The 21314-nt window shown below is 40.3% G+C and overlaps 1 protein-coding gene across 1 annotated transcript in view; it reads right to left on the bottom strand.

Annotated features, from left to right (window-relative positions):
• Positions 1–2026: 2026 nt before the first annotated feature.
• LOC141258089 (clustered mitochondria protein homolog) overlaps positions 2027–21314 on the bottom strand; it is a 45306-nt gene continuing 26018 nt past the window's right edge. The window contains exons 17-26 of the mRNA XM_073673100.1: positions 19779–19863; positions 18802–18955; positions 17835–17974; positions 17282–17362; positions 17073–17198; positions 15947–16068; positions 11385–11478; positions 6294–6428; positions 3981–4054; positions 2027–3869 (exon numbers count right to left, since the gene is read on the bottom strand). Coding sequence (XP_073529201.1) covers positions 3044–3869; positions 3981–4054; positions 6294–6428; positions 11385–11478; positions 15947–16068; positions 17073–17198; positions 17282–17362; positions 17835–17974; positions 18802–18955; positions 19779–19863 — 1837 coding nt within the window. The 3' untranslated portion in view covers positions 2027–3043. The remainder of the gene's footprint in view (positions 3870–3980; positions 4055–6293; positions 6429–11384; positions 11479–15946; positions 16069–17072; positions 17199–17281; positions 17363–17834; positions 17975–18801; positions 18956–19778; positions 19864–21314) is intronic.

The raw sequence follows: 21314 nt of genomic DNA on the forward strand, positions 1-21314 counted from the left end.
AACATTTGAAAGACCTTTGGTACAGCAACTACAGTGTAGCCACAGCCAGCTAAATTACAAAATAGTTACGATAGGTTGTTTGACCCTATATTATACATGTAGCAGGGTTGTTCTTTACCATGCCAAAATCTTGAAAATCAGTGCATTTGAAGGGGTTACACGGTCTTTAAAATCATATATACTTTATATACCACCCGTTGTGTTCCTCACCCAATACTACATTTTTCCCTGTTAAATACCATTCACTGCAGTGTAATCTATAGTGACGGTGCTATTACCGGTAATATTATCAATTCACTAAATACAATGAATAAAATACAAAAAAGGTCAGACTGCCAGGTTTATTATAGACGTGTAGGCATAGTAAAGTCTTTAGACAGCGAAAAATATATTGTTTTATTAAAAAAAAGAAGTAAAAACAACAATAGAAAAAAGAACACAACAATCGTTGCATAGTAAGATGTATCTCTCACATCAGTTCAGCCTCTTGATTCCTGTAAAGATGGTGTCAAAAGGCAACTGACTGTGACCACCACATGTAAACTTGTAACTGTTGCCAAGATTATAAGCCAAAAACAATTTACCAAACCGTTATAGTAATATTGTTGTGTGTCACTGCTATGATGAGCCATCTTTTCTTACTTTTAGCTATGTATTGCTTGAACAGTAAGTTTGTAGGATAGTGATCCTTACTTCTCTTTGTAGCCTAATCTCTTTTAAAGCTGCAGTCTTTAATCTAGTTCTGTTTGTGAAAAGGCATCTTGGAACTTTCTTAAATTGTAAATGTAAGATTTCCTGAAAATTAAAACTATTCTGTCCAGGTTACAGTGAGAAATAACACAGGGGTACAAAAAGTAGATTTTACAGCAGGCAGTAAAGTAAAAATAAAGGGATTGGTGTCAGTGTAACTACAATGTTTTAACCATTTTACATTTGTCATTCTAAACCTACCTAAAATCTGAGGTCATCAATCTGTTCACATACAGCATAATTAAAGTTTTTTTAGTAACCCATATGAAAATAGACGTAGTAAAATCAGTGTTTTACCTGTTGCAGATCTTCCAGTTCTCTGAATGCCGAACTCTGTATAACTCCGCCCACACTATTGATTGGCAGCTTTCTATGTACACTGTGCATAGGCAGAAAGCTGCCAGTGTTGTGGGTGAAGTTATACAGAGCTCATGAATATGGAGGACTACATGGTACCTGGTTTACTAGACCTCCAGTGATAGAATTGCTGCAATAATTACAGCAAGCAGATCAGTAAGTGATACATCACTGGAATCAAGGTCTCTGTCTCTACATTATGCTGCTCTCAGATTAGGTGGCAAAAACCTGTTGACCGCTTCCCTTTAAGGTGTAGTTTCATACGGTCTATAAATTTGAGCAGTGCCAGCTACTGAACTCTATGAAGACGCTAGATCAGTGGATTTTAACCCATGCCCATCCCTACAGGTCTTTTGCAGATGAAGTAGGTGTGTAGTTTAGCTGTAGAGATGTATTACAAGGTTTATGCCTAAAGGGTACACAACAGCTCTGCACAGGGGCATCACTGAGATCTTGATTTAGGTTTCCTAGAAGGTTATAGTGTAAAGATTAATACCATTTGTGTATGAACGCAAGTTAAAACTATGAAATCCAAACTGAAGTGCCTCTAAGAATCGGTGACTCCCAAATTTGGGAACCCATTGATTCTTAATGGCAAATATGTGCTGCGGAAAGAAAATGTTGGCTGACCACAACTTCCCCAAAAAGACAACGGACGATGACTGGGGGGGGTTTCAGAAGGCAGACCTGTATTGTCCAGCGGATCATTTCAAAGAAAGCTCTCTTGGTGGGCAATTCCTGGCTATAACATCTGTGCGTGTGTATATGGTCACAGTTTTGGCATTTTTTGTATCTAAACAGTAGCAAAACTAAAAAGAAAAGCTATAGTATAATACAGGCCACAGTTATGTATGAAGTTTATTTATATATATATATATATATATATATATATATATATATATATATATATATATATATATATATATATATATATATATATATATATATATATATACACACACACACACACACACACACACACACATTGGGATACAGCAGCTAGTCCTATATTCTTTGGATATGACTTATACTCTGCTCATCTGCCTGGTTTGCATTGACCCGCATTGCTGCACTTGATGTGTATATAGTGTTAGCAAAAGTTAGAACACTTAGATTACATTAATAATTGTTACTAATCATAATAAAAATTTATTAATACATACCTTTTCCTTAGCCCTAGCCTACCTTCCCAAGAACACAGTGAATAGTAAGGCACTAGATACGGACATTTATAGGACTTTTTTCTGTTCTTTGCTGCAGAATTACTTTCTTGTCCCTAATAAGGTTCATGGACTATGTAACTGGGATGGATTTTTGTGTTTCATAAGAATTCTTGTAAAAAATTACAAAATTTCAATTGACATATCAACGGATTGAATGCACAATATTTAAGGAGCCCTGAGTTATATGCACAGATAAGCTGAACTATCGGTATATGTTTACAAAGGGGTTTTGTCGTTGCAATATTGTGAGAAAATCTCGATATAAAATCTGACATTATCGACATTTTACAAGCCATGCTAAATGTATGTAACATTACAAGAAAAAGCAGTTCAGGCCCAAAATCATGGTATTACTCAGCCGAGAATAATTACCACAGAAATCCTGAGTGTTCTTGGAAAAAAAGCACGGTAATGAATTTTCTTGCCAACTAAAAGGTAATGTGCATTGTGATTATCACTGGGGGAATTCCTAATATAGTATTTGTTGGTTTTCTAGATCAGAAGCTCAAAGATATCACTTTGTCATTTAGTTAGTTTTGCTCTGTCTCAGCATCGGCCAAATCTTTCTTTACATCTCTAGGTCCTTCATTTTGTCAATCAGCTTTATTATCTTTTTTAGCTGGCTATATTGTTCTACTGTGTGTGACATTAATTTCTTCCTTAATCCCTTCTTGGACATCACCATTTTTAGTTGCTTCCTTATGGTGACCCTTTCATTCTTCAGCTTCTTCTTTAGGCTCCTTACACTCCTCAATCTGTCCATCATCTCCATCTTTGATTTGATCTTTAGCATCATCTTTTTTCTCACTGACATCTTTGATTTTTTCAGCTCTGTCTTTTTCTACAGTTGCCTCTTTGGGTTGGTCTTCTGGTTTATCTGTTTCTGTAGTGTCACCTTCCGCTTGGCCTTCAGCTTTATCTTTTTCTGGAGTAACATCTTTGGGTTGGCCTTCAGCTTTGTCTTGTTCTGCAGTGGCATCTTTGGGTTGGCCTTCAGCTTTACCTTGTTCTGCAGTAGCATCTTTGGGTTGGCCTTCAGCTTTACCTTGTTCTGCAGTGGCATCTTTGGGTTGGCCTTCAGCTCTACCTTGTTCTGCAGTGGCATCTTTGGGTTGGCCTTCAGCTCTACCTTGTTCTGCAGTGGCATCTTTGGGTTGGCCTTCAGCTCTACCTTGTTCTGCAGTAGCATCTTTGGGTTGGCCTTCAGCTCTACCTTGTTCTGCAGTAGCATCTTTGGGTTGGCCTTCAGCTCTACCTTGTTCTGCAGTGGCATCTTTGGGTTGGCCTTCAGCTTTACCTTGTTCTGCAGTGGTATCTTTGGGTTGGCCTTCAGCTTTACCTTGTTCTGCAGTGGCATCTTGAGGTTGGTATTCAGCTCCTGCTTTTTCCTGTCCAGCTTTGGTCTGATCTTTTATCACATCCTGTACATTCTCGGTGCTTGATTTTTGAGCTCCAGAAATTTCTTCTGATTGCTCTTCACTGCTGTCTGTGGAATTTTGTTTCTCGGATGGGTTTTCTTTACCATTTTGTTCACTAATGCTGCAAAGTTAAGTGAAATAAATTGTGTGAAAAATTCCAGTGCATCATTCTGAATGTATAGTATTTAAAAAAAAGTCTACAAAAGAAAAAAAAAAATAGGCTATATCTTACCCAACATTGATCCGTAAAATGCCATTTAAAAGGTTTAGCTGCTGTAATAGTGTATCAATCCCTGGAGGAACAATCTGTGAATGTAAAGTATGTTTGAAATCAGTGCAACGAAATACAATACTATTAAGGTAAAATAGAATGGCACTTAAAAGGGTTATCCGGTCCTAAACTACAAGTCTGCAGTCAGCATGATATAGATAAGGAGTAGCTGAATGATTTAGAAGATAGTTGGAAAAGATTCAGTATAACTTGTATTTTATTCCCTTAAATCCCTGGTGTTTATATACATACACACACACACACACACACACGAGTCCAGTCGGCATCTAATAGTGACAACTGCATGCACAGTCATACAGGGAAAACTGTCAATCACTGAATAGGACCACCCACCAGACATCTATGTATATAAACATCAGGGATTTCAATTAAGTTTTACTAAAACTTTACCCACAAAAAGACCAATCTGATCAGTTCCTCCTGCTCTATAATATCCGGCCAGCAGATTAGACAGGTTCCCTTTAGGTGTAAAACTGTTAGGGCAGGGACACCCGGCCGTATGACTTGTGCGATGATCGCGTCGCAATGAACGGACTGGCCCGACACCTATCCTGACCTGAGCATGACAGCTTGATGGATTTCTATACAGCTGCAAGCTCCGTTCAGGAGAGGTGTCGGCCAGTACGTGGTTTACCATGAGATCCTCCCAAGAGAAATACGGCAGTGTGTCCCTGCCCTTACCGAGAGTGTCCACATCCTCTAAAATATGGATTAAAGTGAAGTGGATAAATATAATTCACATGGGTTTAGGCCCTGCACTAAGCAGTTCATTAGTTCTCCCAAGTGTCTTCAATTTAGCATTCTTTACCAAATAGTAGCCATTAGGCCACGGCCCCACTATCAGTATTTGGTCAGTATTTTTTCTCAGGAGTAGGAGACAAAACCAGGAGTGGGTGATAAATGCAGAATTGGTGACTTGTTTCTATTATACCTTTTCTCTGATTGTTCTACTCCTGGTTTTGGTTCCCACTCCTGAGAAAAAATACTGATAGTGGGGCCGGGGCCAAAGCGATATAAAAGTGACAACTCCCCAGAGCAAATAGGGCTGCACATTTAGGCTTCCTTCACAGATCAATTTTTTGCATTTTTTCCTATTTCTAAGAAATGGCTTGATTTTAGTGCATTTTTACAAGTCTTATTGAGGTATTTTTGTATACACATTTTTTATGTTTTTCTTTTGTAGTGATGTCTATAGGAAACTCATAAAAAAAGAAAGGAACCCAAAACAAAAACACACTAAAAGTGTGAAAAAAATGTATACAACATATCACTGTAGTGCATTACGTATTTTCCATTTGACTCACAACTAATACCTACTGTAAGTGCAGTGAATTTTGCCTCAAAAATAAAACCTGTATTTTTTGTAACAATTTTGTGTAATACCACCATTAGACTATGTGCACACAGTGGTATTTAGACCCAGGTGCAGTTTTCCAAGGTGAGGTCACTTAGCTGGCAAATTTTGACGCCGTTCTTGCAGCTGCTCCTCACCGCCGGCTCCGTTCTTTAAAGAGAAACTGTCTTTTTAATCTTAAATTTCATAAATGAATAGTACACATGAAAATAAGAAACCTCGTAATCTATCTTATTAGAGAAATCTGCTTCTTTCAGCTCCTGGACTAGTCTTTTACTCTCAGTTCAGAGGTGAAATCTGTATTCCAGAAGTTTCAATAATGTTAAGTCTGTCTTCACTGAAGTCAGATTTTACCCGTGAATTGAGGATTTTGAAAATGAAAGACCAGTCCAGGAGGAGAAAGAAGTGGATTTCTCTGATAAGATAGATTACAAAGTTGCTTATTTTCATGTGTATTATTCACTTATGAAACTCAAGTTAAAACAACGGTTACTCTTTGAGTGTATAGAGCCGGCTGATTCTGAGCGGCCTGAGGAAGGAGCATGTCACTTCTTTTAACTGCTTCAGGATTTCCAAACTGCGAAGTTATTAAGAAGTGACATTTTAACATGAGCACAGCAATGCCGTTTGGACATTGACGTTTTATGGGGAGGTTTTTCAGTCAGGTTACAGGTAGACTCTGCCTGAAGAAGACGCGATGTGCGCCTACCCTTAGGGTATTTTTCATTCACATGTGAATGTGACAGTTAAAGGGTAAAACTGATTTCTCTGGGGGTGCACTCCACAAGTATATGGCCCAGAATCCAGTGCCATGTATAATGTTTTATAGGCTCCCCCGTATCACTACATTTACAATTAAAGGCTGATATTTACAACATTTGTAAGTCTAGTAGGCATACCTGGACATTAGGTAAGGAAGAAATAGATCCATTTTTGTAGATCTCATTCATGGTCCGCTGCAAGTTGACGGCTTGTTGTGTAACATGTTTCAGGAAGGAAGAACTTTCTCTAGTACGTTCATGGCAATCGCCAAGCTAGAAATGATGGCAGAAGAAAACTAAATTTATGGCCTGTTTACATTGACTTAAAGAGGTTGTCCACTACTTCTTCATTGATGACCTATCTGTAGGCTAGGTCAATGTCTGATCGGGGTCCGATACTCAGGACCCCTGCCAATCAGCTGTTATCGGTGTCAGCTGAAGCTGTCCGAAACTGCTTGATTGCGGAGCTGCTCCATCTTCTGGTAGTGGCCGCGGCGGGTACTGCACATCCTCTTCCTATTGATTTGTCATCAATGAAAAGTAGTGGACAACTTCTTTAAGACTTTCTGCGGTGATATTTTAGTCATTTTCATATTGTCTGGTATTGATTCTATAGAAACATGACTAAGCCAACATTCACACGTCCATGTGAGTGTTACTATCCAAGAGAAAGGACAGATTTTTATCTCAAGTGAAATCCTAGTTGCTTCTGTTTTTTGTTTTTTTCCCCACTGAAGGTGTGCTAGCTTCCAAAATAATAAAAATCCCCTTGGAAGGTCACTTGTTTTTATTCATGTTGATCACTAAGCATCAGATCCGTGAGGCAGGGATGCAAAATGGAAACAAATTGGAAGCCTTATGATCATCGTCTGAATGGCAGAGTCTAATCTGCAAATCATATCAGAATAGTACTGAGTCTCACTGATCTCACGCTCAGATCTGTCATTTTAAAGAATGTGTGACACATCCATTCTACTCTATGGATAAGAGTGCGGTCACAGAAAAAAAAAAAAATCAAACAGTACTTGAACATCTAACATTGAGGTGTTCATGTAGCCTAAGCCCTAATTACAACTATCAAAAGTTGAAATATAATTAAAGGGAACGTGTCAGCAGTTTTTTGCATATTCATCTGAGAGCAGCATGATGTAGGCAAAGATGTATCACTTAGTTTACTGGGTGCAGCAGCTCTGACACAATCATGGTTCTGAGAGGTAGATCACACGAGCGTACAATACGGCCGAGTGCTATCTGACGCTTTATCGGACAGCTCTCGGCCCAATGTTATATTGTGGAGCAGTGCAGATCTGCGATTTTTTTTCTCATGCCTATTCGGCATGAGAGAACAATCACAGCATGTCGTGAGTGCATTTGTTGACCATGAACACCAGTATAAGTCTATGGGTGCGTGTGAAACATCGGATTGCACACTGTCTATAGACAGTAAGCTGCTTATCATAGGAGGGGGCAGCGTCAGACTAGTAGTCCCGTACACATCAGACATGAAAGCGATAATGTCCTAGTGATAAAACCTTCACTGTAAGTAAACAACAGCACACATCCTGATAAGTGACACATCATTGAACTCAGAATTTTAATCCCTACCTCATGCGGTCCTCTTATTACATAGCAAAAACCTGGTGACAGATTCCCTTTAATATAAGTACAATGTACATTTCTTATAAAGAAATATGGTATTTAAGTATATACAAAACCATCTGGTAATTCCCAGCATCCACTTTTTCAAGTGAGCCCTAAAAACACATCACACTCACCTTTTATACTTTCTGAATTGTAAAGTGGTGCAGAACATGTTGGCGCTATCAAAATGATTAGTATTAATGTATTTATCACTTTTTAGGCATAAATACCATATTTTTCAGACTATAAGCTGCACTTTTAGAAAGGAAAAACAGAGTAATGGGGCAGTGTAGCAGAGCTGAGTGTGTTTGTACTGTACATGTAGCAGTGATGTGTATATGTGTGCTTTACAGAGAGTTTACATAGTGTGTGCTGTAAACAACAATACATACATACATATATACACAGTGGGTACGGAAAGTATTCAGATCCCTTTAAATTTCTCACTCTTTGTTTCATTGCAGCCATTTGGTAAATTCTAAAAAGTTCATTTTTTTTCTCATTAAAGTACTCTCTGCACCCCATCTTGACTGAAAAAAAACAGAAATTTAGAAATTTTTGGTTATTAAAAAAGAAAAACTGAAATATCATATGGTCATAAGTATTCAGACCCTTTGCTCAGACACTCATATTTAAGTCACATGCTGTCCATTTCCTTGTGATCCTCCTTGAGATGGTTCTACTCCTTCATTGGAGTCCAGCTGTGTTTAATTAAACTGATAGGATTTGATTTGGAAAGGCACACACCTGTCTATATAAGACCTCCCAGCTCACAGTGCATGTCAGACCAAATGAGAATCATGAGCTCAAAGGAACTGCCCAAGGAGCTCAGAGACAGAATTGTGGCAAGGCACAGATCTGGCCAAGGTTACAAAAGAATTTCTGCATTACTCAAGGTTACTAAGAGCACAGTGGCCTCCATAACCCTTAAATGGAAGAAGTTTGGGACCACCAGAAGTCTTCCTAGACCTGGCTGTCCAGCGAAACTGAGCAATCGTGGGAGAAGAGCCTTTGTGAGAGAGGTAAAGAAGAACCCCAAGATCACTGTGGCTGAGCTCCATAGATGCAGTAGAGAGATGGGAGAAAGTTCCACAAAGTCAACTATCACTGCAACCCTCCACCAGTCTGGCCTTTATGGCAGAGTGGCCTGATGGAAGCCTCTCCTCAGTGCAAGACATATGAAAGCTCGCATAGAGTTTTCTCAAAAACACATGAAAAACTCCCAGACTATGAGAAATAAGATTCTCTGGTCTGATGAGACGAAGATGGAACTTTTTGGTGATAATTCTAAGCGGTATGTGTGGAGAAAACCAGGCACTGCTCATCACCTGCCCAATACAATCCCAACAGTGAAACATGGTGGTGGCAGCATCATGCTATGGGGGTGTTTTTCAGCTGCAGGGACGGGACGACTGGATGCAATTGAAGGAAACACGAATGCGGCCAAGTACAGAGATATCCTGGATGAAAACCTCTTCCAGAGTGCTCTGGACCTCAGACTTGGCCGAAGGTTCACCTTCCAACAAGACAATGACCCTAAGAACACAGCTAAAATAACAAAGGAGTGGCTTCAGAACAACTCTGTGACCATTCTTGCCTGGCCCAGCCAAAGCCCTGACCTAAACCCAATTGGGCATCTCTGGAGAGACCTGAAAATGGCTGTCCACCAACGTTCACCATCCAACCTGCCGGAACTGGAGAGGAGCTGCAAGGAAGAATGGCAGAAGATCCCCAAATCCAGGTGTGAAAAACTTGTTGCATCATTCCCAAGAAGAGTCATGGCTGTACTAGCTCAAAAGGGTGCTTCTACTCAATACTGAGCAAAGGGTCTGAATACTTATGACCATGTGATATTTCAGTTTTTCTTTTTTAATAAATTTGCAAAAATTTCTACATTTCTGTTTTTTTTCAGTCAAGATGGGGTGCAGAGTGCACTTTAATGAGAAAAAAAATGAACTTTTTAGAATTTACCAAATGGCTGCAATGAAACAAAGAGTGAAAAATTTAAAGGGGTCTGAATACTTTTCGTACCCACTGTAATACTAACAATAAGTTAGTAAATACTAACAATAGATCATACTGCCCTGTTCTACCCTTGTGCATTAAAACTAGTGATATTGACCCCTTCACTCCTTTACATCACCGGGGAAGTTTTAAAGGGAATCTGTCACCAAGTGTTTGCTATATGTCATTTGCTGGTCTGCATGTGGTCATTCTGATGCAATCACTATTTTCTCTGCTGCAAATCTAGCAATGCTCTAGCAATGCTCAGAATACTGAGCCCTGTGTAATCCCGCCCACACCACTGATTGGCAGCTTTTTGCCAATTTACAGCATACACAGAAATCTACCAATCAGTGGTCGGGTTCGTGTTACACAGAGCAGGAGGATTACATGGCATGAGACAGCTAGTCCTCTGATGATAATCTGCTGCTGATAAAACACGGATTTTATTAAATCGGCAACAAGCAGCCCAGAAAGTTACATATCACTGGAATCAAGCTCTCAGCTCCTACATTATGATGCTCTCAGACTGGATACCAAGAACATACTGACAGATTCCATTTAATAAGTAGGGGAAATACGTTTTTCGTATTTTCTGCTCTCTTAAAGGGTATTTGTTAGCAGGTTTTTGCTATGTAATCTGAAGACAGCAGGAGATAGAGGCTGAGACACAGAATTTAGAGATGGGTCACTTGTCAAAGGGTGTGCTGTTTACTAACTGTGAAGGATTTATCACGAAGAGATTAACATTTCTAGACTACATTAGTGCAGCAATGCCCCCTCCCGCTGTGATAAGCACCTCACTGTGTATAGACATAGTATATGGAGAGCCTGGTGTGGGCGGGGTTAGCTTTCTCAGCTCTGCTTCATGCGAAATCTAAAAGCTCTGATTGCGTCAGAACGGCTGCACTCAGTAGTCTAAGTGATACATCCTTGGATTCAGCTTCTCTTTGCTTACATCATGCTGCTCTCAGATGAGGTAGCAAAAACCTGCTGACAGATTCCCTTTAACTTGGGATACTTCTTATTGTTAAGTGCAATCTGTAGTAAGGAAAATATGGTACATGAAAGATATATGTCGCACGGGTCAGATGTCATTCATAAAGCTCATTTATCAATTTTTCCAACATGTTCAAAAGAGTAGACATGGCTTCAGAGTCACACAGGGGACAATTAAATTGTGTAGTTTTCAGAAACTGCTTAGTACTTAGGGTTTTTCCACTTTCATGTTTTTTTTGTACCATAGGATAGCAGATGTATAAAATAACCAAGTGAGCTGGTTTTCCCCTGCACCACCTCTCCTCCGGTGATTACAGGCCGCAGCGGGGACGTCACCATACAGCGGACATCACTGAGCTCATCGGCAGATGTAGTACAGGCTGTGTTAGGAGCCTATCTTACCTCTCACCCCTAGGAACGTCTAGAAGGCCAAAAGTAGTCAAAACTTCTACCAAGTGAGTTGGTGTAAAGTGTGAATTGCTGTAATGCCCAGGTCGTACATAGGAGAGCAGTAGTTACATAGACTAATGAATTATAGAACAAAAACACCCAGACAAGATATCGATATTCAGAAAAGTCACTTACCAAAGCTTTGTAGATGGTGAAGGTTTCTTTCTCATGCTGCATTGCTGATCTGAATTCTACTTTGCTTGTATAACTAAGCGCAATTAAATGATGGCTGCAAAAATGGAAAAAGAAACATTTTTTGGTACAGGAAGAAACCGATTTAGTGCTGTACTGTGTATTCTGTCACACATAGGGTAAAAGTACTATACACTGCCATTCACACATTCAGTGATGGGCTGCAGAACACTGAATCATTAGGAGGACGCAGCTGCTCCAGGAGAAGGGCATCTCCACTTGTACTTGTCTTGTGACCTCAGCTCAGGACTTATAGGTTAATCATCCAAAAATAAATGATTGGCCACAGCGGTGAGAGGCTTATGATACCAACATTACTGTCAGTTTTACATTTCTGCACTAGCATTATGGCCACAAGTTTATGCCCGTCTTATGGATCCATGATCCAAACTGACAGCATCATGTGGCTGTAACGTGGGCAAAGAAACAAAGCTACATACTGTGAACCCTGATCTTACAGCCTCATTTCTCAGTGGGTTTCATCATCATCATCATGTCAGGATCTCTTAGAGATGTGGTGTATCTCTGCCTATCAATCATATATAATGCCATATGTTATGATGGAAATTGGATAACTCTCTTCTGGGTTTCATCTGGTATCACAGCTCAACATTATTCATGTGGACCATTTACACCTACAAAGACTAACCTTTATAAATACGAAATGGTGAAGTTGTAATATGTATATGTGAACTGACAAAAGTAGTGACGGAGTACAAATAATGCCGGTGAACCACAAGGAAGAAGTATGTGTATGTGTGTGTGTGTGTGTGTGTGTGTGTGTGTGTGTGTGTGTGTGTGTGTGTGTGTGTGTGTGTGTGTGTGTATATATTAAATATATATATATATATTTATTATATATACACACACACACACACACACACACACACACACATCTCGCTAAATTAGAATATCATCAAAAAGAAAATTTCAGTTCTTCAATACAAAAAGTGAAACTCATATTATATGGAGTCATTACAAACAGAGTGATCTATTTCAAGTGTTTATTTCTGTTAATGTTGATGATTATGGCTTACAGCCAATGAAAACACAAAAGTCATTATCTCAGTAAATTAGAATACTTTATAACAACTTGAAAAATGATTTTCAAATCCGAAATGTTGGCCTACTGAAATGTATGTTCAGTAAATGCACTCAATACTTGGCCGGGGCTCCTTTTGCATCAATTACTGCATCAATGTGGCGTGGCCTGGAGGCGATCAGCCTGTGGCACTGCTGAGGTATTATGGAAGCCCAGGTTGCTTTGATAGCAGCATTCAGCTCGTCTGCATTATTGGGTCTGGTGTCTCTCATCTTCCTCTTGACAATACCCCATAGATTCTCTGTGGGGTTAAGGTCAGGCGAGTTTGCTGGCCAATCAAGCACAGTGATACTGTTATTTTTAAACCAGGTATTGGTACTTTTGGCAGTGTGGACAGGTGCCAAGTCCTGCTGGAGAATGAAATTTCCATCTCCAAAAAGCTTGTCGGCAGAGGAAAGCATGAAGTGCTCTAAAATTTCCTGGTAGACGGCTGCCATGACTTTGGTCTTGATAAAACACCATGGACCTACACCAGCAGATGACATGGCTCCCCAAACCATCACTGATTGTGGAAACTTCACACTAGACCTCAAGCAGCTTGGATTGTGGCCTCTCCAATCTTCCTCCAGACTCTGGGACCTTGATTTCCAAATGAAAATTGGAACTCTGGAACCTTGTTGAGTGTGTCAATGACTGCCTTCTGGACATCTGTCAAGTCAGTAGTCTTCCCATGATTGTGGAGCCTACTGAAACAGACTAAGGGACCTTTCTAAACGATTAGGAAGCCTTTGCAGGGTTTTTCTGTTAATTATTCTAATTTTCTGAGATAATGAATTTTGTGTTTTCATTGGCTGTAAGCCATAATCATCAACATTAACAGAAATAAACACTTGAAATAGATCACTCTGTTTGTAATGACTATATGAGTTTCACTTTTTGTATTGAAGAACTGAAATAAATTAACTTATGTGTATATAGAGTACAGACCAAAAGTTTGGACACACCTTCGCATTTAAAGATTTGTCTATATTTTCATGACTATGAAAATTGTACATTCACACTGAAGGCATCAAAACTATGAATTAACACATGTGGAATTATATACTTAACAAAAAAGTGTGAAACAACTGAAAATATGTCTTTCTTGGTCAAATAGCCCTTACACAGCCTGGAGGTGTGTTTGGGGTCATTGTCCTGTTGAAAAATAAATGATGGTCCAACTAAACGCAAACCGGATGGAATAGCATGCCGCTGCAAGATGCTGTGGTAGCCATGCTGGTTCAGTATGCCTTCAATTTTGAAAAAATCCCCAACAGTATCACCAGCAAAGCACCCCCACACCATCAAAGCTCCTCCTCCATGCTTCACGGTGGGAACCAGGCATGTAGAGTCCATCCGTTCATCTTTTCTGCGTCGCACAAAGACACGGTGGTTGGAACCAAAGATCTCAAATTTGGACTCATCAGACCAAAACACAGATTTCCACTGGTCTAATGTCCATTCCTTGTGTTCTTTAGCCCAAACAAGTCTCTTCTGCTTGTTGCCCGCCATTAGCAGTGGTTTCCCAGCAGCTATTTTACCATGAAGGCCAGCTTCACAAAGTCTCCTCTTAACAGTTGTTGTAGAGATGTGTCTGCTGCTAGAACTCTGTGTGGCATTGACCTGGTCTCTAATCTGAGCTGCTGTTAACCTGCCATTTCTGAGGCTGGTGACTCGGATAAACTTATCCTCAGAAGCAGAGGTGACTCTTGGTCTTCCTTTCCTGGTGCGGTCCTCATGTGAGTCAGTTTCTTTGTAGCGCTTGATGGTTTTTGCAACTGCACTTCTGGACACTTTCAAAGTTTTCCCAATTTTTCGCACTGACTGACCTTCATTTCTTAAAGTAATGATGGCCACTTGTTTTTCTTTACTTAGCTGCTTTTTTCTTGACATAGAATTTGTATTAACAGTCTATTCAGTAGACCTATCGGCTGTGTATATACCAGACTTCTGCACAACACAACGGATGGTCCCAACCCCATTTATAAGGCAAGAAATCCCACCTGTTAAACCTGACAGGGCACACCTGTGAAGTGAAAACCATTTCCGGTGACTACCTCTTGAAGCTCATCAAGAGAATGCCAAGAGTGTGCAAACAAGTCATCAAAGCAAAAGGTGGCTACTTTGAAGAACCTAGAATATAAGACATATTTTCAGTTGTTTCACACTTTTTTGTTAAGTATATAATTCCACATGTGTTAATTCATAGTTTTGATGCCTTCAGTGTGAATGTACAATTTTCATAGTCATGAAAATACGGAAAAATCTTTAAATGAGAAGGAGTATCCAAACTTTTGGTCTGTACAGTAATATATATATATATATATATATATATATTGCACACACACACATATAACTTTTTTATATGTATAACAACGACAATTCCAATGCAAGGAACAACTAGAATACATTTTACACATAATCTGTAGTATTGGTATATGACCTTCACAAGGTCACTGATCTGGACGGCTGTTCTGAGCCAACACACACACAGCACGAAGCCATTTGCTGTCAAGGCTATTACTGTTGCATCAGCTGTTGCTCAACAACCCTTGTAAAATCCCATATTCCTACACAAGATCATGTGCTTTGATCATCGCTGTCTGAATTCTTCTACTTGGCTACAGAAGTCACAATTGTGAGTGATAACCTTTCTTCCATCATTCCTTCACATTGTGGTTTCGAGAACAACATCAGCAGATGGTGATTTATGAGACTGCGCATCGTAGGTGAGGAGTGATCATAGTGCATGAAGCAATTCACCATAAATCTGATCTAGTGAAGCCCCACGAGTAGACAGTACAGGACACGACATACATAATTGACCTACGAAGTTTTAAACCTGCAGCACGTCATTTACTTTTGCAGATCTTTACCACTTTTTATTTTCCCAGTTTCAAAGTAGAAGGGGTTAAATCTATGGCAGAAAAGTCCACCACAAGTGGACCTACCTGCAAGTTGAATATTAAGACCATGTTCACACGTTAAGTATTTTACAGTGGTGACGTGTTTCTATGGCTGGTGCTTGTTTAGATTTAGCCCAATATAATAAACACCTGGAGGGGGTAGAATTTTAAAAAATATATTATTTTTTGCCCAAAAGAGGCAACAAATGGTGGTGGTTCTGGTGGTTGTGTCTGGTATTGCAACCTAGTTAATTCAAATGAACTGCAATACCAGATATACTCCATGGACATAAGTGGTGCTGTTGATCGAAAAGCAGACATTCTTCTTTCCAATTTTAAACAGCTGGTAATAAAGTGGCTCTCTGATCTAGATCATATATTGTGAAATATAAGTGCATTTCTGATATAAAATGTATACTGCATAGCTGTATGTCACACGTGTCTAGGTGCTTTTTTGGAAAAGGTTGTATTACATAGATGGTGTTCCTGATGTACATGTAATATGCTAATCATGATACCTTAAAGCGACATCCAGGGATTTCTGTCCAAAATACTTTTTATTGACTTCCAAAGCTTTCTCGAGAAAACGAAGAGATAAGTCACATTCAAGCACAGCTTGTAGAACCACGCCAATATTACTCTGCCAGGGAGAAAAGACACTTCACAATGAACCAGCAGTCTAGATCAGGACAATGTGGAAGAACACTTTCTCTTAGTTCTATTTCATAACAAGACAGAAGGGCCAAGAGAAGACAGAAACTATTGTGATAGGATATTAAATGTTCTTGTTGAATTGTCAACTTTTACTTATTATGACATATCAGTTCGCCAGTGGCATATCACTAGTAGCAGCAGGCCACGCTGCCGGTATGGGGCCCGTGAATCGGGGGGCTCGGCAGCTCCCTCATTCTCCCATCATTCTCCCTGTGAGTCTGAGCTTTGACGTCTCAGTGCAGCAGACGTGATGATGTCACTACATCGAGCCCGCTGTCTTTTTTTTTTTAATCAATGAGTACATTGTGGGGGCCATTATATTATATGGAGGGCTATGTGGACCACCCTTATATCATATAGAGGGAGGCCTTAAACTGTTTAGTGGTCTGTGGGGGGCATTACACTGTTTGGAGGGCTATAAGGAAGACATTGTACTATTTAAAGGACTATATGGGGGGCCATTATATAGTGTGGGGGCCATTATACTGTATGGAGGGTCATCATACTGTATGGAGTGCTGTGTGGGGGTCATCATATGGGTGAAGGGCTGTGGGGGTCCTCCTATCATGTGGGAGGACCATGGGGGCCATCATACTGTGCTTGGGTCACTGTAGGGTCATCATACTGTGTGTATGGAGGGTACTGTGGAGGTATCATACCATGTCTGGGGGGCACTTTTGTTGGAATCATTCTCAATGGCGGCCATGAAAGGGGTATAGAACACTATTGGGCTTCAAAAGGAGAAAAATTATTTTGTAAGAGTTGTATAGTTGTGAGGTATGCTTTTCTGTGACCCCGCTGAATATTCATTTTTTTCTGGAGAGGGCAGGGGGAGTTAAATGGATGGCCCAATATGGACTTCTGCTACTAGGCCGAATGATTTCTATGTACACCTCTGCAATTCGCATATAATTCACAGATCATACTCACATCCAGTGTAGCCATGCTAGGATGGTCTTCTCCTGCTATGAGCAGCATTAAGTATCGGGCGCGGTACAGCAGCTTCAAAGCTAGAGGTAATTGTCCACTGGCAAAGCAGTAATGAGAGAAGAGGACCTGTCGGAAAAATACAATGAAGTCCATGTACTACAATGGCTAACATTAGTTTTATAGGTATTGGACCATTAGACCAAACTTACATAGTCCTGAACTGCGATGCTGCTGTCATAGCCCAATGTCCTCTCAGTCATTATTACTGCTTTCTGTTGATTATCCAGAGCCTATGGGAGAATGACATTTATTTAGTGTAGATGATCATAATTTCTACAATGCCACATTCATATGTCATATAGGGATAAAATAACTAAAATATAAAATGTATAAGACCACAACTAACTTTAAATGTAACTGGTGTTGTGTATGGCAATAGGAAAAATGTAGGAGCTTTACAGCTCCAGTCATATTAAAGGCATCAGCATAGGTCAGGGGATCGAAGATCTAAAAGCCAAGGGCACGTAGACCGGCTACATGCTTCCAAGCACTATTCATTCCAGTAATCGGTGGTAGCTCTAACTCACAATCCTCCAGATTTAGTGCATTGGACATCTTAGATGTCATTATATCTGTAACTGCTCATTTATACATGGCGTTCTTCCATAAAGCCTTAGATATGCGTGTTATGGGATACAGGTGTAAAATAGTAAACATTGGATGTGCAAAAAATGTTGGGAACATTTTAGCAATGACTCTCACCTCTGTGATATCTCCCAAAATGAATTTAACTCTGGCAAGCAAACGAAGGCACATGGCAATGTCTGGATGTATGGCTCCATACACGCTGTTGAATTGGACTAGGGCCTCATTCAACAAAGCAACTCCTTCGTTAAGGCCTCCTGCAAAGTATGATAAAGTCAGTAAAGTCTGCATATAAACATAAAGTCCCATTCCAGCTGGGCTTTTTTATTTCCCCATCTCATAACTATCACTAATATATGTTTAGTGTATGCATTAAAATAATTACTGGAACACCGCCACTTCAATCTCAGTGTTTGTCAATCACTGAGCTCAGCAGCTTGTCCCAATGTGATGTCACCGCTGCAGCCAATATACTGAGCCCGTAGCAGCGGAGGGGAGCTGGCAGTACTTGCTGTGTTTGTTATTTTAGGTATTTTACAGAATTTCAGGTCCAATTTCCTGCAAATGAACCACCCCATTAAGCAGAATGCATATAAGAAGCTTGTTTGGAGTTTTCTGTTAAAAAGGCGCTCCGACCTCTATAAATATAAACTATTTTAGAAAACCATAGTTCTTAGATTGCTGAATGTGTCCGCAGTCACATTCTTGCTTGGATCAACCATGGGGAGAGAGAAGTGAACCGCTGACAGATTCTTGTTGTGGCAGTAACTTCGCTCCCAAGATAAAGTCCAACATGTCCCAATCTTCTTCCTCCCTGCCAGCATGTCATTAGGAGAACGTAGGGACACCACCAAACCAGGCAAGTTCGGCCTTCATCTCATGTGTATGGGCACCATAAGAAATGAATCAGTACCTGATTTTGGACTAATGAGCTTTTAAAAGAAAACACTGCTGGCCCAAGACGAATATTCTTGTGTATGGACAGTTTGTATTCCAGACATCAGCGGCAATTTACACTTTACGCCTTTATTTGATCTGTGCTACAAGAGTTATAAATTAGTAGCCCAGAGCAGAATGCCGTTACCTTGCTGTATGCTCATCTGGGCTTTAGTGAATAATTCATGAGCCTCCTTGGACTTAATGCTGACATGTTTGACTACAGGAAACATATTCAAAATGTCTTCCTCTGTTATGGCTGGCTTATGGCGACTTTCAAAGTTGTATTCCCGCAGGAGAACCTATAAAAAAGAAGATCATTTTTTAAAACATTTAAAGAGGTTGTCCACTACTTTTTCATTGATGACCTATCCTCAATTGCGGAGCTTCTGATAGTGGCCTCTACAGGGTACTGCACATCTGCCTCCTAATGATTTGAATAGGAGGCGGATGTGTAGTACCCTGTAGAGGGCACTATCAGAAGACGGAGCAGCTTTGGAATCGAGCAGGTTCAGCTGCTGACACCGAGAACAGCTGATCGGTGGAGGTGCCGGGTGTCGGACCCCAACCGATCAGACATTGATGACCTATCCTAAGCATAGATCAATGAAAAAGTAGTGGACAACATGTAAGTCGTTCTTGAGTAATGGCAGATGTATTCTCCAGTGATAACGGAATCCAAATCACCATCCTCATCAATATCTACATCCTATCTGGCCTGAAAAATGGTAGTTATCTGTGTTATATGTAGTCACTCATGTGAATGGTGATCAGAATATACACAAGGTTTCCATGACAACACTGCACCAGTGAGAAATGAGTAGAGGGTGCCGCAGGCTTTGGGCCTGCAACATCAACCAATCATATCCCAGCATTGAAGATATTTTAAAGCCCTATCAGCGCTTACAATATACCACATTTTCTTAGGAAGAAAAAAAAAAGTCCATGAAGTATGAATAATATATTACAAAATAAAAAGGAAAAAAATAAAAAACAAAAAAATTGAAAAATCACTGCTTGCAAAGCATTTTCCTTGCACGTATTACAGGTATGAAGAGTCTGATAAGCAGCCCGAGCCCTGAAGATATTCTTCATAGCATTCCACATACAGGTCGAGACAATTACCTGAACTCCAGTCTTCATACAGAACTCCCTGAAGAGCGTGACTTTCTGCAGAGTAAACTTCTCAACCAACTGCTCGATAGAGTCACTGAAACACAATACACAGGTCAGTCCTAGATTTATGACCATAATAGGGGGAGAAAGACATGAAAGACACATTGGCTTTATAGCTAGCATACGGCCAGATTGGGACGAGCGTACGAAAAATTGTCTGATTTTCATCCAAAAAACGTGGAAAATTTTCATCAGTACTGTCATTCGGATTCTATCTCTGGGTCATCCGTGTCCTTATTTTACATCCTCATGGCATCCGTATTTAGACATCAACACTTCAGAATGTAGATTATCAAATACAGCTTCCTATATTAATAATGGCAATGTATCCATCAAAATCCGATGCGATGTGTGTGATCCGTATGGGATCCAATTTTTTTGCGCACCCATAGACTTGAAATAGGCAGAGAAGACTGATGCATGGTGCAATTTTTCTAACATGCCACATGAACTGCCCTATTAACTTCCATTGGTCTGTGAGATGTCCGATTGTAACATGTACAGCACATGTCTGTAGAAAATGATCGTCTGAACCAGGGCCGGCTCCAGGTTTTTCTGGGCCCCGGGCGAAAGAGTCTCAGTGGCCCCTTTAACACATACCACGATTCATGATGCAGAGATACGGCGGAGAAATATATATATATTATATTATATATATATATATATATATATATATATATATATATATATATATATATATATATATATATATATATATATATATATATATATATATATATATATATAGTACAATGCAAAGATTTCACTTCATGAGTGATATCTATTGTAAATTCCACAATAGCTCAGAAACCGGTGAATCGCTCCACACAGAATACTGGTCCCCATATAACGCCCATACGGAATACTGGCCCCCATATAACGCTTCATACGGAATACTGGCCCCCATATAAGGCCCCATACGGAATACTGGCCCCCATATAAGGCCCCATACGGAATACTGGCCCCCATATAAGACCCCATACGGAATACTGGCCCCCATATAAGGCCCCATACGGAATACTGGCCCCCATATAAGGCCCCATACGGAATACTGGCCCCCATATAAGGCCCCATACGGAATACTGGCCCCCATATAAGGCCCCATACGGAATACTGGCCCCCATATAAGACCCCATACGGAATACTGGCCCCCATATAAGGCCCCATACGGAATACTGGCCCCCATATAAGGCCCCATACGGAATACTGGCCCCCATATAAGGCCCCATACGGAATACTGGCCCCCATATAAGGCCCCATACGGAATACTGGCCCCCATATAAGACCCCATACGGAATACTGGCCCCCATATAAGACCCCATACGGAATACTGGCCCCCATATAAGGCCCCATACGGAATACTGACCCCCATATAAGGCTCCATGCGGAATACTGACCCCCATATAAGGCTCCATGCGGAATACTGACCCCCATATAAGGCTCCATGCGGAATACTGACCCCCATATAAGGCTCCATGCGGAATA

This window comes from Phyllobates terribilis, unplaced genomic scaffold, assembly GCF_046119375.1.
Source record: "Phyllobates terribilis strain yellow unplaced genomic scaffold, ASM4611937v1 Scaffold_1__5_contigs__length_1240528914, whole genome shotgun sequence".
Classification (NCBI taxonomy): domain Eukaryota; kingdom Metazoa; phylum Chordata; class Amphibia; order Anura; family Dendrobatidae; genus Phyllobates; species Phyllobates terribilis.